The sequence below is a fragment of the Triplophysa rosa genome, linkage group LG14 (assembly GCF_024868665.1).
Source record: "Triplophysa rosa linkage group LG14, Trosa_1v2, whole genome shotgun sequence".
NCBI classification, from domain to species: Eukaryota; Metazoa; Chordata; class Actinopteri; order Cypriniformes; family Nemacheilidae; genus Triplophysa; species Triplophysa rosa.
Window position 1 is genome coordinate 6,995,850 of NC_079903.1, and position 15,772 is coordinate 7,011,621.

The window sequence follows — 15,772 nt, forward strand, 5'->3', positions numbered from 1 at the left end:
GCCAGACCGAGAGCGGAAGTTAACTTCGGGCTAGGCGCGTGCGTTCGATGAAGATAGGATTTTACAGTAGCAGCTATTTGACATGGCTGTGGAAACAGAAAAACTACAACACCCATAAGCCCCTGCGCTGCTCACGTGCTTACGATACGGAAGCACGTTTTGTTGTTAAACCTGTTAAACTACACTTTACTCAAACACGCAGAAACAAAAGACACTTTAAATCACTGTACACATATGGTGAGCCCATTTGTCATGGTAACCGAAGGATAATCGCCTTGAAAGTAGTTTGAGTACGAAAACGTACGGCCACGGTGTCTGTTACACTGTAATTGTCTAAAAAGTTGCACGTCTCGCGTCATGAATCATCCACAGATGCAAGTCATTTGACAGCTCGCTTCCTTTTTCCGCTTATGCAAATAAGCCATGGGTGTGATGTTTTCACATGGACAGTCCAGTGATTCACTCAGCTCAACCATGAGACTGTCCTGCACTGCTGTTTTCTTCATCTCCATCTTCTTCATCATCAGCTGTCATGCACTGGCTCTCAAACCACAGCTCTTAGGCAGACACACGATCAAAATCTCGTCTGATCACCGTTCTCTCTCATACAGAACTTTCTACTTTGATCAGCAGGTACGTTTTTCATTATTTCATTGCTTTTCCTAACTGCATGTGAAACAAAAAGGCTTATTTACTGGACGACTGACCAACATTGTATGCATATTAAGTGAGAAAGTTGGAGTACATTGAAAAAAAGAACATACAGTGCAGTAACTAATGCAATCAAACTTTTCTGTTTATTTTCTGTTCAGTGGTTATCTAATAAAGTTAAATGTCATTATAAATGTCTCATTGAAGTTGTAAGCCAATGTTATAATACATATATTACCTTAATGTTTTTTTTCTTTTGGAAAATATTACTACTGATTATAACTTATAATCATATCTTTATATATATATAATCATATATTTTTAAAGCATTTCCAGATTTAGCGCAGCATCAACCATTATTGTCAATGTAAGCAAGTAAGGACAATATAAAACTTGTGATCCATCATATTGTTATCACTGTGTTATTTTGCAGCTCACAGCGGTTTTATCTTTATAGTCTTACCAGGTCTGCTCATTAACTTACTACTCATCTTCCTGTAAGGATTTCCTTTATTTTATGTGTGGATATTCTCTGCGCTGTATTGTGTCTACAGGAAATTTCCTTTTCCTTTCAGCCCCCAATGGCACAACCAGATTTCTAGGCTTGGTCCTGCCTGCAGAGACGTATCATTTGATGCTGGCGTTCTGCCAGAAGGGATTTTCGTTCAGCTGAAAGTGAAATTGTAAAAGTCCCTTTATTTTTGTTGGAGTGTGCTTGTTTCAATTCCTAAAAATCACACTTGCAGTGCTTTCTTCAAGTGATTTGCATTTTGCATTTGTGTAATTATTGAAATGAAATGCTGTCTGTGGTACGGTGCCTTCAGTTGTTTAATAATTTACATCTCAGAAATATTTAATCTCACGCTCAGCCTGATGAAACGGCCTGGAAATGAATGTTTCACGTGATGTCCGTGTGAAAGGCAGACACCGGAAAAGCCCTGCGTCTCACTTTAGACAAAAACAAGCCTGTTAGGACTTACTGTGAGTCTAATTACTGCTTGACCTGTACAGACTGAAGTGAAGGCCATTGTTTCATCCTCTGAGCCCTCAGGATGATAAGGCCATTTCCTGACTTCTTGCTCTTTATTGTCTTGGTTTTGCTCTTGTCAGCAGTTTGTGTGCCTCTAGTGCCGTTAGTTGTATAGTAGTAGAGCAGACAGGGCTGTTAAAAGCTAATGCAAAGAATATAAGAACAAAATAGACAGGAGGTGAAATGTTGTCCTGTGTTTATATATCATCTGTGGTTGATTTAGCTTGAACCATCCTCTAGCTCTTTTGCGGTGCATGAGAACATTTTTTTTAATCAAATTTTGTTGTCATTATTATAGGTGGGTCTGTTCTGACTCTGAGTGCTGTTTGTTTTGGGTCTCATCACATGTTTTTAACTTAAAGGGATAGTTCACCCAATAATGAAAATTCGGTCATCATGCACTCACCCTCAAGTCGTTCCAAACCTGTGTAAATTCCGTGGTTCTGCTGAACACAGAGAAAGATATTTGGAAGAATGTTTGTAACCAAACAGTTCTGGGGCACTATAGACTTCCATAGTAGGGAAAAAATACTATGCTACAGTGGTGCCCCAGAAATGTTACGTTTCCCACATTCTTCAACGTATCTTATTTTGTGTTTAATAGAACATAGAATTTTATACAATTTTGAAACAATTTGAGGGTGAGCGAATAATGACAGAATTGTTTTATTTTTGGGTGAACGGTTCCTTTAAACTAGCATGGTTATACATAGTGCAAGATATGCTAGCTTTTGTGGTGAATTATTATGCATTATACCATGGTCTGTTTGAATACTGGATTCTGATTGGCTGGAAGGTGTGCATTAAAAGCCTTTAACGCACGGGTAGCTCCAGTCAGTTTGATTACATTTAAAATTAACTGACAAAATAACATATTCACCTGTTTGATCTAAAATGACACTGTAAACATCAATAAAAGCTTTAACTTGGCAAATAACCATGGTATAAGTGGGATAATCCACGGCTAGCCGTGCATTAAAGGATTTTAATGCACTTCGCGTCAGGTGGTTCTTCGCTTCCACGTCGTGCATTAAAATCCTTTAATGCACGGCTAGCCGTGGATTATCCCTTACTTAATATTTTCTTTAATAAAATTAAGATGACTTTCTTCGGCGTAACACAAAAGAAGATATTTTGAAGAATGTTGATAACCAAACAACATTGGCCCCCATTGACTTCCATTCTATGAACATTTCTCAAAATATCTTCTTTTTTGTTGCAAAGAAGAAAGAGCCATATACAGATTTTTAATGACAAGATGGTGAATAAATAAAGACTGACGTTTCATTTTTGTGGCATTTTTATCTATCCTTTTAATATAAAATGTGTAACGTTTATAACACATGACAAGTTGTGCCAGTTTTAGTTCAAATCTATATTTGACTCTTGCTTGAATATGTGCTACTATGGTTTTATTGTTCTCTTGGTTGGTAGACGATATGATAAAATAGGTTACAAAAGAGTCATGTGACACCTTGACTTCCACATTTTTACATAGAAACTGGTTGTAGACCGATGTCTTGTGACTTGGTAACAACCTAATTCTCCATTCTAATATGTTGGTTCTCTTAGCAAAAAAATGTTATAATTAAGACACTAAAATGACTAATCCCTTCTGAAAAAAACTATAGAAGCCTGCCCAAAACACAATAAAAAATTTAATGTTTTAGTGGTTTTATTAGTGGTTATGAGAATTTTATGAGAATCTATTTAATGGAAACTAATGGTGTGGTATGTGATGGATTCTGTTGCGGGGTGTTATCTGGCAGATTATTCCTTTTGGAATAATGCCCAAAACACACTGTAGTTTCTATTGGCCTTCTGTTGTTTTTTCAGCAGGGGTGTGTGTGCCAGAGAATTTAAAACAACCAGAAGGTGGAGCTGCACAGTTTTGCATTACTGAACCACTGCGGTGTTATGGTCCAAAGTACACTGAACTGAAGCTAAAATCCTTGTATTTGTTTGGAATTTATGAGATTGTGTTTAATACTTGAGACTATAATGGTCCTTTTAAAGCTTATAACAAAATGTTTGCGATGTATTTTAAAATGTAATTATTCACAAAATGAGTATATAAAAACATATATATATACTTTCTCACAGTATATTTTATAATTTGAAGGCATAATATATATATTTTTTATAATATTAATAGTGCTTAATAAAACCGTATAATACTCCAGTAATGCCCCAGTATAAAAAGTACAGTTAAAAAATACTGTAAGCTGCATTTTTGTAATATTTAGAGTAAAAGTTTCATCCACCAAGAATAGTTTCACAAGCTATTGTTTAAATTATAAAAAAAACACACACAGAAAGCAAAAATCGCCTTAAAATACTTAAAAAATAAAATAAAAATAAAACTCAAGCGTTTAAACATAACTGCCCCCACAAAATAACTCACTAAAGCATGTGAATATATCTGACACTCATTTGACCCGCAGCCAGCATCTAACTGCTGTTGAATGAATGTAGCTGTGAGCACTCGGAGTCCTTTCGCTGTCACTGGCTCATAAAATTTCTGCCTCTTTTGTGGCCAGCGTGAAGGAGAAAGAGGGTATTTACAACAAAACAAAACACTGGAGAGAACATTCTTTATTAAGTGTTGGGTGGGATTCAAGAGGGAAAACAGCATCGCAGCTCTGGGAAGAATTTTTTTTTACTCCTTCCCTCAAACTTGGAGAGTTTATGGAAATGGAGGACAGTGGACAAACCTTGGACTGACTGAATGGATATCACAGTTCGGCTGAAACCGGAACTAATGTGGCATCCCTGACGCTGGCACTAGATTTTAATACAAATTGAGCCTAATTATCCCTCCGTCCTGCGTTGAGGTTTACACTCAACAATACGTGGTGGCTCAGGGCCAGAAGATTCCCGAGAACACCCGGGAATAAAGACAGTGAAGCGTTATTACTGTACTGAGCCGGAGAGGCCCTGTCCTCTTTCATGTCGGACCAGTTACGGCCATCTTGGATATCCCTTGGCCTGAACTGTTTTTTTTTTGTCACAGATTGCATGTAGACTTATTAAAAATAACAATTGTTTTCGTTATTGATTTCATTACAGATCGACCATTTTGGGTTTTTGGAGAATGGCACATTCAAGCAGAGGTACCTTCTCAATGATCAGCATTGGCACAAAGAAGGAGGTCCAATCCTATTTTACACCGGCAATGAGGGAGACATCGCCTGGTTCTGTAACAACACTGTAAATATTCCATTCCTACTATAAATGTCGCTTTTATATGAAGAAAGAGTGAAGTACAGTATGTGGCTAAATATACAACTGAAAAGTGACCATCCAGAATAAATCCAATTTTATAAATCCATTAAATACAATGCACTAAAGCTGAATTTCTCTATCTCTGTTTTTTTTCAAGGGTTTTATGTGGGATGTAGCCGAGGAGCTGGGAGCCATGCTGGTTTTTGCCGAACATCGCTACTACGGAGAGTCCATGCCATTCGGAGAGGAGTCTTACAGCGTAAGCCCCGACCGCTGCTCACAAAGAGCAAACGTGTGTCGTAGCTAACAAAAGAACTAACCTTCTTTATGTGGTTGTTGTTTCTTTCCTTCAGAATGCAAAGTATCTGAACTACCTGACCTCAGAACAGGCTTTAGCTGACTTTGCGGTTTTAATCAAAGCTCTGAAAGGAAACATTCCTGGAGCTCAGAAAAGTCCAGTCATTGCCATCGGCGGCTCTTATGGAGGGATGCTGGCCGCCTGGTTGAGGATGAAGTATCCCAGTGCTGTCATAGGGTGAGGATTTATATGTGTGCATTAAAGGAATAGTTTACCCAAAAATGACAATTCGCTCATATTTTGATCTCATTCATGCCATTCCAGATCTACTGGATCTTTTTTCAGCTGAACAGAAACCATTTTTATTCATTATAAATATAATAATTATACTGTCACTGTGACATCATCGACTACCTTAGTTGAAAAAAAATATTGTATATTTTTTGTTCTGTTAAACACAAAATGAGATATTTTATAGAATTTCGGAAAACAAACAGTTTTGGGGCACCTTTGACTACCATTTCATTTTTCCTACTATGGTAGTCATGTGATGTTCCAGAACGGAAAATGGCTAACATTCTTCCAAATATCTTTCTCTGTTTTCATCAGAACGAATTTATACAGGTATGAAATAACGCGAGGGTGAGTAAATGATGACAGAATTTTAATTTCTGGGTGAACTATCCCTTTAATCTAAAATGTTTAAAATCAAATATGCGTTCCTTAAGTTATAAACGATAGTGTGTTAATATGGGAACGCAGGCGGAGAAAATTATGAGAGAATTTAAATTTTTGGGCAGGCCCTAATATTACTTGTATCTACGAATGTGGTTTTTTAAATGTTTAATTTGATTGGTTGAAGGTTGCAGTAGAAAGTAGAAAGACACAACATAGTGTAGTTGCTTTATATGTAAATACGACATGAACAGTATTTCAATGATACATAAGCATCAATTATAGTAGTATAAAATCTAAATTAGCACTGACATTCGATTAAATTTTATACAGTCAATTATATTTCTAATTAGCTGCTATATCAATTGATTATTCAGATTATTAATCAGTCATCTGCACATTTAGTGGCCATTCTCACAGCATGTGTTTTGTGTGAAAGATTTCTCAATTGTTAGTCTTTGTTTACACACATGCTCACATCTTTGACCGTTGCCTTATTTCTCTGTGGTCTTTCAGTGCTCTTGCTTCATCTGCACCCATCTGGCAGTTCATCGTGCCCTGTGGAGGTTTTTACCAAGTGGTCACTCGTGACTTCACCAGCGGTGGCGTCAACTGCAGCAGTAACATCGGGAGGTCTTGGAAAGCTGTTGACGGCATCTCAGCAACAGGTTAGTGAATGTAATGTCTGTGCTGCTTGTCCCCAGATTCCTGTATTACTTGTGTCGTGTTGCATCTTGCACTGCTGCTTTAAAGTGTCCCACCATGAGCATCTAGTTGTTTTAACAAAAATTGTGTTTTAACACAAACTTAATTTTGGTGTTACAAAATCATCGATTTGTTGTTCTCGTGCAGGTGAAGGACTACAGTGGCTGTCTCAGGAGTTTGCACTGTGTTCTCCTTTAAAGAGTCTAGAGGACGTATACGGATTCAAGGCGTGGCTTCAGGAAACATGGGTGAATTTAGCCATGGTGGACTATCCGTATGAAGCCGACTTCCTCCAGCCACTCCCACGCTGGCCTGTCAAGGTACAACATACTTAAACAATGATATACCTTGCAAAAACTACTAAACCATGGTACAGTGATGGTACATGACCAAAATACCATTGTATTTTCACATATACATGGTATGTACATTGTACTTTAATGTATTTCAAAAATTAGTTCTTGAAATACAACAAAGATGTTTGTCTAGATGTTTGTCTAATGCACAAAAGGAGCTATTGTGCTCCTAATTGATCAAGTTGTCATAAACAAATCAAACGTCATTAACAATACAATTTGACTTTATCAGCAGAATTTTAATGCTACTTCATCTGTTTATTTTTGTTGCTCAGATGATTTCCTCATTAATATCGACTCACCTCTGATCACACTTAAAGTGAGTTGTTGTACTTATTAGCATCAGAATGCAAACACCTTCATTAATATTCATAAAGGTTTGTTGTCATGTCACCCTGACTATTAAGCTTTTGTTCAGTGCCGGTCAGAGAGTGGGTGGACATAAACATGTTTGTTTGACTTATGAAAACATCTGTTTTATGAAATACAGTATATACTGTATTATGCACTTATAGTTCTTTTTAATAGTTCATTTTAGGACGATTCCTTCACTCTTAATGTGGAGATTTTAGCGGCATCTAGTGGTGATGTTGCGAATTGCAACCAACAGCTCACTCCACCCCTCACTTTCGAAGCACTACGGCAACACACAGGACAAACATGTTGGCACGTTTTTGCTTCTTTACTGAAGGAGATAACGTATTTAGGAAACGCGCTCTGTGGAGCAGTTTGTCCGTTTAGGGCTACTGTAGAAACAACATGGTGAATTCCATGTAAGGGGACCCGTGGTGTATGTAGATAGAAATAGCTCATTCTAAGGTAATAAAAACATCACACTTCTTTATGTAAGGTCTTTATACACCTCTGAAGACATAGTTATGTATATTATATTGCATTTCTGTCAGTAGTTCCTCCTATCACACATTGGACCTTTAAACAAAAAGCTTGTTATTTAAGAGCTTTCAAGTATATCATCTTTTATACTTGCTCTGTCAAAAAAACGTGTTATGAATGTGAATCTGCAGACTGTGTAGACAATACAAAAGTTCCGTTTGTTTACTCTTGCGTAGTTTTCTTCCCCCCTCACATCTGATAATGTATGCAACCCCTATGGGTGGCTAAAGCAGTTTAGGCAGCGGGTGCAAAGAGGAGGCTTTTTAATGACAAAGCTAATGTGATTATGTGAGTGACTGGGAGAAGGGGGTATTGAAAGCTTAGGAGTGGGAAATCTGTTGCCGGAGATGAATGTGTAAGCTTAATCCCATCTGAAAAGTAGAGGTGCTTTGGACAGCCCGTGGGGATTTTGTCATAGTACACATTTCTGCTCGGACATGCATGTAGCTCATCTCATGCACGGAAAACCTTCTCAGGCGAAAACCTTAGCAACACCATCGCACGAAATCAAATGCATCTCATGGATTTCTCTCACTGCTTCTGTCTGAGGTCACATTTGAATGAATCCAGATAAATCACGTTGTTTGCATTTTTAAATGTTTAAAAAGATTTTTAAAAAGTCGCTTGTTTGCACTGAAACGTCACTTTCGCAGATGTTTCAATTTTTTCAGGCAGCTGTTAGCAGTTTAATAAACTTTAATAAACTTGCTTATCAAGACTTTCTGCGAACTGTTCCTTGATAGTAGTTGACTTGAAGACAAGAACTGGGTATGGATGGCAGAAGATGCAAAATTTCAGAAGTAAAACGGCTGTGCGTCAACATATTGCGCAATAGTGCTTTAAGCAACCCAAGTTTGAGTCACGGCTCATAGTCCTTTCCCGACTTTTTCGCCCATATGATTTCCTGTAATTTTTAACTGTCCTATCCAATAAAAATCTATAAAGACCAAAAAATGACTTTGTGAAAATACTATGGAAATTTAAGCTAGCACTGCTAAAACCGTTTTTGTTCATTTTACTACCCTGATAGCACACATACTGTACATCTGTCTGCATTTACATCTGTAAGACGTATTTTTTATTGTTTGCTCATCTACATTACGTGTCCTTAGATGTCTCCTGTCAGATGGCATATAGACATCTAGAAGATCTCTGTAAGATGTCTATGATGTAAAATGTATGTAAAACTGACTTTTCTATGACGTTTATCCGATGTTTACACAACAGATGTTTTCCAGATCTTGTTTTTATTAAGATAGGACAGTGGAGAGGTGACAGTAAAGATACAGGGGAGCAGGATCGGCAAAGGACCACACGAGACGGGAATCAAACTCGGGTCGCCGCGAGATTACTAGCGCTATATGTCGGCGCACAAACCACAAGGCTATTGGTGCCGACGTTTTCCAGATCTTTAGCAGACATCTTGCAGATGTGCTATCCGGGTAGTTCGTATTTATTGTACTTTCATAGCGTATGTTTTTATTGTTTGGTTAACAGACTTTGTTTTTATTACTGAAGTTAATAGACCCTAGTCAGGGTATGTGTATTGTGTTACTGTATTTGCTGCAAACGAAACTAACGCTTTGAGGAATATATGCATATTGTCCATTAATTTATTGAAATGCAGTCATTACCCATTGGAACACTAAGGTTTTTTTTGTCCACAACAGTTTTTTTTTACAAAATCGTCAAGGTTTTGTTAACTGCGGTTGAAACCATGATACAACAGCACAACCTGACTAAGTCATTTTTCATTCGACGTGAGCTGATTTTTGCACATATCTGCATACCTTGTAGGGCTGTGTATTGGCGAGTTCCTCCCGATACGATACATTTCACGATAGATGGGTCACGATACAATATATTGCTATGTATTTCGATACGATACACATTTGCGATATATTGCAATACTTTAAATAGAAAATGTAAAAAGTAGAGCTAGAAATACAACATGCTTTTTTCTGTAAGGATAAGTGTAAAAACATCCCTTACCTCTGCAGAGTGGCCATGATGTGCGATGCATGGACCTTTAGATCAGAGGTTTGGGTTCTCAAACTGTGGATTGCTCCCCTCAAGTGGGTAGCACAGGGGAATAAGGTGGCTCACGCAAGTCACTTGGCTGTTGTGGTGCATTACAGTTAAAACACTGAACATGGGCAGTATAAAACCCCTGGTTCATCCGTGCTGTAAATGTGCTGGTGTCACATCTGTGAACGTACAATAAATGTCATTGTTACTTTTCTTAATAAACTTTTTGTCTAATGCACTGCAGTAGCCAAGTGACTTGTGTCATGACTTGTGAAGCCTTCAAATAGCATTATTTTATATAACTCATTACTCCAAGACTTATTTTGAAAACCAGAGCACACCCACACATCAGCTCTGAGAGCTCCAAGCGTTCTTATAGTTTTCGCCATGCTCGCTTCCACTTACTTTTGGCCGTATGTATATGACATGATTTAAAAAAAAATATCGATAGTTATATGTATCGATATTTTTGCACAGCCCTAATACCTTGATGTGTTTTTCAAGGCTTCTTTGTCTTCCGAATGTTTTTCTCTTTTGTTCCAGCTTGTCGGTGATAAATCCCGCTCTAGTGGAATTCCTTTCCACTCAATTTCACATGCAAATCAGATGATGCCACACATAAAGCACAGCAAGATCTTTTCACAGCACAATCTTTATGTACATTCTCTAATGTGACCTGGAACATATGGAGCATTCTTGTAGACAAATAAATCAATGTAATTTGTGTCTTTCTTGTGCAGTAAAACATGTCATCTCTTTGAACACAAAGCAGCTGTAATCTATAGGACTATAGCACGTATTCCTTTCTTCTCGGATTGTTACTTTACTCTTAAGTGTTGTTTCTGAAAGTTTCTTTTTGGGGTGGTGATTCTCAGGAGGTCTGCACACATCTTCGGTTTGATACTGGCGTATCAGACAAACAGCTGCTGCACGGCATCTCTCAGGCCGTAAGAGTTTACTACAATTACTCGGGAGATGCGCTCTGTCTCAACACCTCACAGACTGCCACTGGGAATCTGGGCATCCTGGGGTGGTTCTACCAGGTAGATATTCACACATTGATTTTTAAATAATGTTGACAGTGTGTACTAAATACCAATGTATGCCAATACCTTTAGTACTTTTGAACTATAAACTTCAGGTTTGTTGTAAATGGGCAACAGTTGTGAAGTGAAGAAGTTAAAGGCTCTCTGCCGAATTAGCTTCATTGTGTTGAATGATGTTTATTTGACAACTCAAGTGTCACATGATGTTTTCTTGTATTGTGCAGTCCTGTACAGAGATGGTGATGCCGATGTGTACAGATGGTATAAATGACATGTTCGAGCCACAGCCGTGGAACTTTCAAGCCTTCTCCGATGAGTGTTTCGCCCAGTTTGGAGTGCGTCCACGAAAAGACTGGGCCAAAATTGTATATGGTGGAAGGAACATAAGTGCTCACAGCAACATCATCTTCAGGTAGAATTGTACATGATGACAATTTACAACTATTTAGGCCACACAGTCTAAAATATAAAGGTGCTTTAAAGGTTTTTCACAGCGATGCCATAGAAGAACCATTTTCGGTTCCACAATGAACCAAACTTAACTTCCGGTTAACTTCCTCACTATTTCGGTTGGTGTACAGTATTGTCACGGTACCATAAAAATAGGGCTGTCAAACGATTAATCGTGATTAATCGCATCCAGAATTAAAGTTTTGTGTTTTCGTAATATACTGTATGTTGGTGTACTGTGCATATTAATTTGTGTTTATGAACACATACACATAAATGCATATATTTAAGAAAAATATAACAAATAATAAATGTTGACATAGAATTTCAATTATTTGTAAATGTAAATAAATACATTTAAATATTTCCTAAATATATAGACATGTATGTGTATGTTTTTGTGTTTATAAATACAAAATGAATATGCACAGTACACAGACATACTGTATATTATGTAAACACAAACTTTTATTCTGGATGCGATTAATCATTTGACAGCCCTATTATACCGGGGAAAGTATCACGATACCAAGTGCTGTGCCATCTTCGCAATTGAAATCTACAAAATGAATCAAATTTCTTTAATACACAGATCCAAATGAAACAATTTGTATTTACTATAGTACTGTATTATACTCTACACTAGAATATTTTGTAATATTAACTATAGTAATCGGATGAATTGTAGCAAATACTGTAGTATACTTTAATATTTACTATGGTAAGACTCAAAAACACTAGTGTCTAGGTATTTTTGTACGTTTTCTGTAGTAAATACTAAAGTACACTAGAACATTTTTCATGTGGGAACACATTCAAATGCGTAACAAATTTCATTCATACAGCAATGTTTATAAAGGGAAATTGTAGGCTTTCTTTAAATGTAAACTAAAACGTTCAGTAGGTGGTGGCAATGTTGTACTGAGTCAGTGAATCATTCAACCAATTCATTCAAAACGACTCATTTATTCAAGAACGAAGCAAGTGTCTTGATGAATGACTCGCTGAATCATTGTCTCGTCCGAGTCGTTCAAAACACTGTTTCATTTAGTAGAGAAACACAGCAAAAAGGCAGATGTACGAATTCAAATGAACGTTAGTGCGCATATGCAACATTACTTACGGTACTACCGTTAAAAATAAAGAGCGGCATCGGGGGTCATTTGAAGCTTTAGCATCGCAATGCTACCGTAGCATCAGTACACCGTGCAACCCTAGTGTGCAGATGCTATATTTGCTGAAATCTTACTGGATGTTTTATTTTTCAGCAATGGAGATCTTGACCCATGGATGAGTGGTGGCGTAACCAAGAGTATCTCTGAATCTCTGGTTGCCATTATGATTGATGGAGGAGCTCATCACCTCGACCTGCGCTACAACAACGAGTACGATCCTGAGTCGGTCATCAAAACACGAGCGCTGGAAGTGCAGTACTTTATAAAGTGGATCAAACAGGCAGCAAGTACACTATGACCATTTGAAATGGTTATTTTTATAACATACTTGAGGAAAATTTGAAAGACTAAGAAACACCAAAAATCTCAGTCGCATTGACTGTGTGTGTTGAAGTCAGCACAGCAGGTGCTGGCTGCTTTGTGCCAAAGTTAGTTATCGCTCGCTGCACTGGTACTCAAACCAAAATCAAGAATGTCAAGGTTTGTAAAGTTTTCAGGAGGGTAGGGTTTTTTTATTTCTGTTTTGGGAATTCATTTAAAGTGTTTCTCTAAAGTGTTTAATTTGTGTGCATGAAGTGTGCAAATGAAGGATGGGCTTTGCAATTTTACACATTGAAAGTTTGTTTTACCTGTTTGGATCTACAGTAAGTTATTTGTTGTTTAAATTGAGCAAAGAAAGGATTCAGAAAATACCAAAAGCAACAACGCTCAGGGAAAGAATTGTGTGGCAATAGTAATGACAACTATTTTCTATCAGCCATGTTTTTTTTAATAATGTACCTAAAATACAACAAAAAACATGCAGTGAGCCTGGCCTGAAAACTCCTAAAAAAAAACCTTCATAAAAGTATTATTGCAGTCAATGATAAACCATATGTTGTCTCAGATTCACAAAAAAAATCATTTTTGAAAAAAAAAACTTGTATATAAAAGTATGCAAACATGATCATCATATTGTCTTTACTGTAGATTGTACAGATGAAACTCAAATCACTGAAATTAGCTGGACCTAATAAGTGATCTGAGTTTTTTTTCTCTTCATGATTTGATTCGCTGTCAAAAAATGACGTTTGTGCCCAAACACGAAACATGATCAAACAATCCATTACACAATAAACACGAATGAATGAAATGATCTCATTTCTTAGTCTGTTTCTCCTTATCTCTACTCCAGTGTGATTTAATGAAAACCCACAGACAGACACCGAGCAATAAAGTAGCTAGCATGAGGTATGCGGTGTAAAACACTGACATTGTGCCCCGTGTAGACAGAGCTGCAGGACTTCTTCAGACCCGCATTCACTCGCTGGCAGCTCCTGCTTTTCTAAATTGCAGTATCTAGACATTATCTGGTCCGTGGAGAACTGCCTCCTGCTAATATTATTATTAATATCACAGCCAGAGGGCAGAGAGGGATGTTTTGTGGGTCTGGGGAAGGTCGTAAGAACGGATGGGTGAGTGTTAAGTGATGGATGATGACTTCTATTCTTTGTTGTTTATTAAACAATCCCTTTTAGTGTTTTGTAGTAATTTGTTAATGCCTATGGGGGGGCTTTGGGGGTCACGATATACAGTATTGACAATAACGGTGATACTTAGAACTTTGATTACTGATATCATGCTAATTCTACACATACAGTTTGATAATATCGGAAATAATCCAGCACCCGTTGAAAGTTTTGCCGTAAGAGCAACAATGGTTACAAACTTTCTCTCTCTACTCCTTGCACTCGAATATTAAGTGTGTTTTGTTGGCCCAAAAAAAATACACAAAATAAACAAAATGAAAGATGAAGTTGACTGTTGTAGTATTGTTTGTTCGATATTGTGATAATATTGCTACCATGAAATCTTTAGGTCACAATAATCGTGAAGTGAAATATCTGATATCCTGACAGCCCTGTTATATTTTTATTAGTGCTCAATCCATTATTTTTTGTCTTGTCCTCTAAGATTAGTTAATACTTGGGCTGTCATGATATCAAATTTTCACCAGATAATTATTGTGGGCCAAATATTTCGCGATAATGATATTATCATGATATTTGATGTTTTTATAAAGAATGTTATTAGTCAAATTCATCTTTCATTTCATTATTTTTATTGGCCAATAACTCACACTCAACATATACAGTAACCATTGTGGCTAAGTGCTAAATTTTAAACTATTCAAATTTTGAATTATTCACAATATTATAGTATTAACACAATGACAAACATGTCCATCACGTTTTTAATATCACAATTATTGTCAATTGTAAACACAATCTTTGTTGATAGTCACAACCTAGTTGATAGTAGGCTAGTAGGCTTTGGATAGTTGGTAGTAGGCTTTGTGAGACATGTTTTAATGCACTTATGCTTTTTGTTTTCCTAATGTTGACCCAATTGCTTTCATTGTTTACCCAACTTGTAAGTCGCTTTGGATAAAAGCGTCTGCTAAATGACTAAATGTAAATGTAAATGTAAATAGTAGTCTCAGACGTCACGGACCTTTGGCTGAATGTGTGATGCATAACGTACACGTTCTTTGAAACATGTTAGCATGTTCGAAGTCGTTTTTGTAATTGGTTGAATTTTACAGGATTTTCGGGAGACGTGCGTGTCGCGTTCTTTAACGGTCCGCCTGGAAACAACACGAAGCCGTCTGATCGAAGAAGTAAGCTGTTGTGTTTACAACGGTTGCAATAAGAATTCATCACGATCGACTAAACGCTTAATTCTTAAAAGTGTGCGAAGATCACGGTATAAACTCATAAACGTTGTTACTGTTAACTTTTGACATGTTCGTGAATGTACACCGGTCTGTTACTGCGGGGAAATTTCCACGCCTCTAAGCATGACACGACACAAAATGAAACGTGATTGGTTGCTTCACCTGTCAGTCATATGGCCTCTTGGGCGGGCTTTGGCCAATGAAAGCGAGACTAAGTTAATAGTAACTTAAAAAGTGACAAGTGTCATTTTTGTAGCACTAAGGCCACCAAACAGTATATAAGGACTATTTTCAAATGAATTTCCTGAATTTCTGCTAATCTGTCATTGAACGGATTCACACCAATTGTTGTTTTTTCAAGCTCTTCGTGATTTTCACATTTGCAATGTTTTCAAAAGTATTTCTGCAAGTATTTCTGTATAGGTAAAGAATGTTTTTGGCCCCCGACCGGAAACTCTGTGTAGTCACATAAACCCAAACCCAAAGAATAAAGTGCTTTCAACAATGAGGAGGGGACTTTCCC

At 37.2% G+C, this 15,772-nt stretch overlaps 1 protein-coding gene across 1 annotated transcript; it reads left to right on the plus strand.

The window, feature by feature from the left end:
• Positions 1-222: 222 nt before the first annotated feature.
• On the plus strand, positions 223-13,665 carry prcp (prolylcarboxypeptidase (angiotensinase C)). Its single transcript, XM_057351016.1, has 9 exons — positions 223-633; positions 4,751-4,891; positions 5,064-5,165; positions 5,260-5,441; positions 6,396-6,547; positions 6,732-6,904; positions 10,738-10,905; positions 11,133-11,320; positions 12,627-13,665. The coding sequence occupies exons 1-9, from the start codon at positions 424-426 to the stop codon at positions 12,829-12,831; spliced, it is 1,521 nt and encodes a 506-aa protein (XP_057206999.1). The 5' UTR covers positions 223-423; the 3' UTR covers positions 12,832-13,665.
• Positions 13,666-15,772: the final 2,107 nt, after the last annotated feature.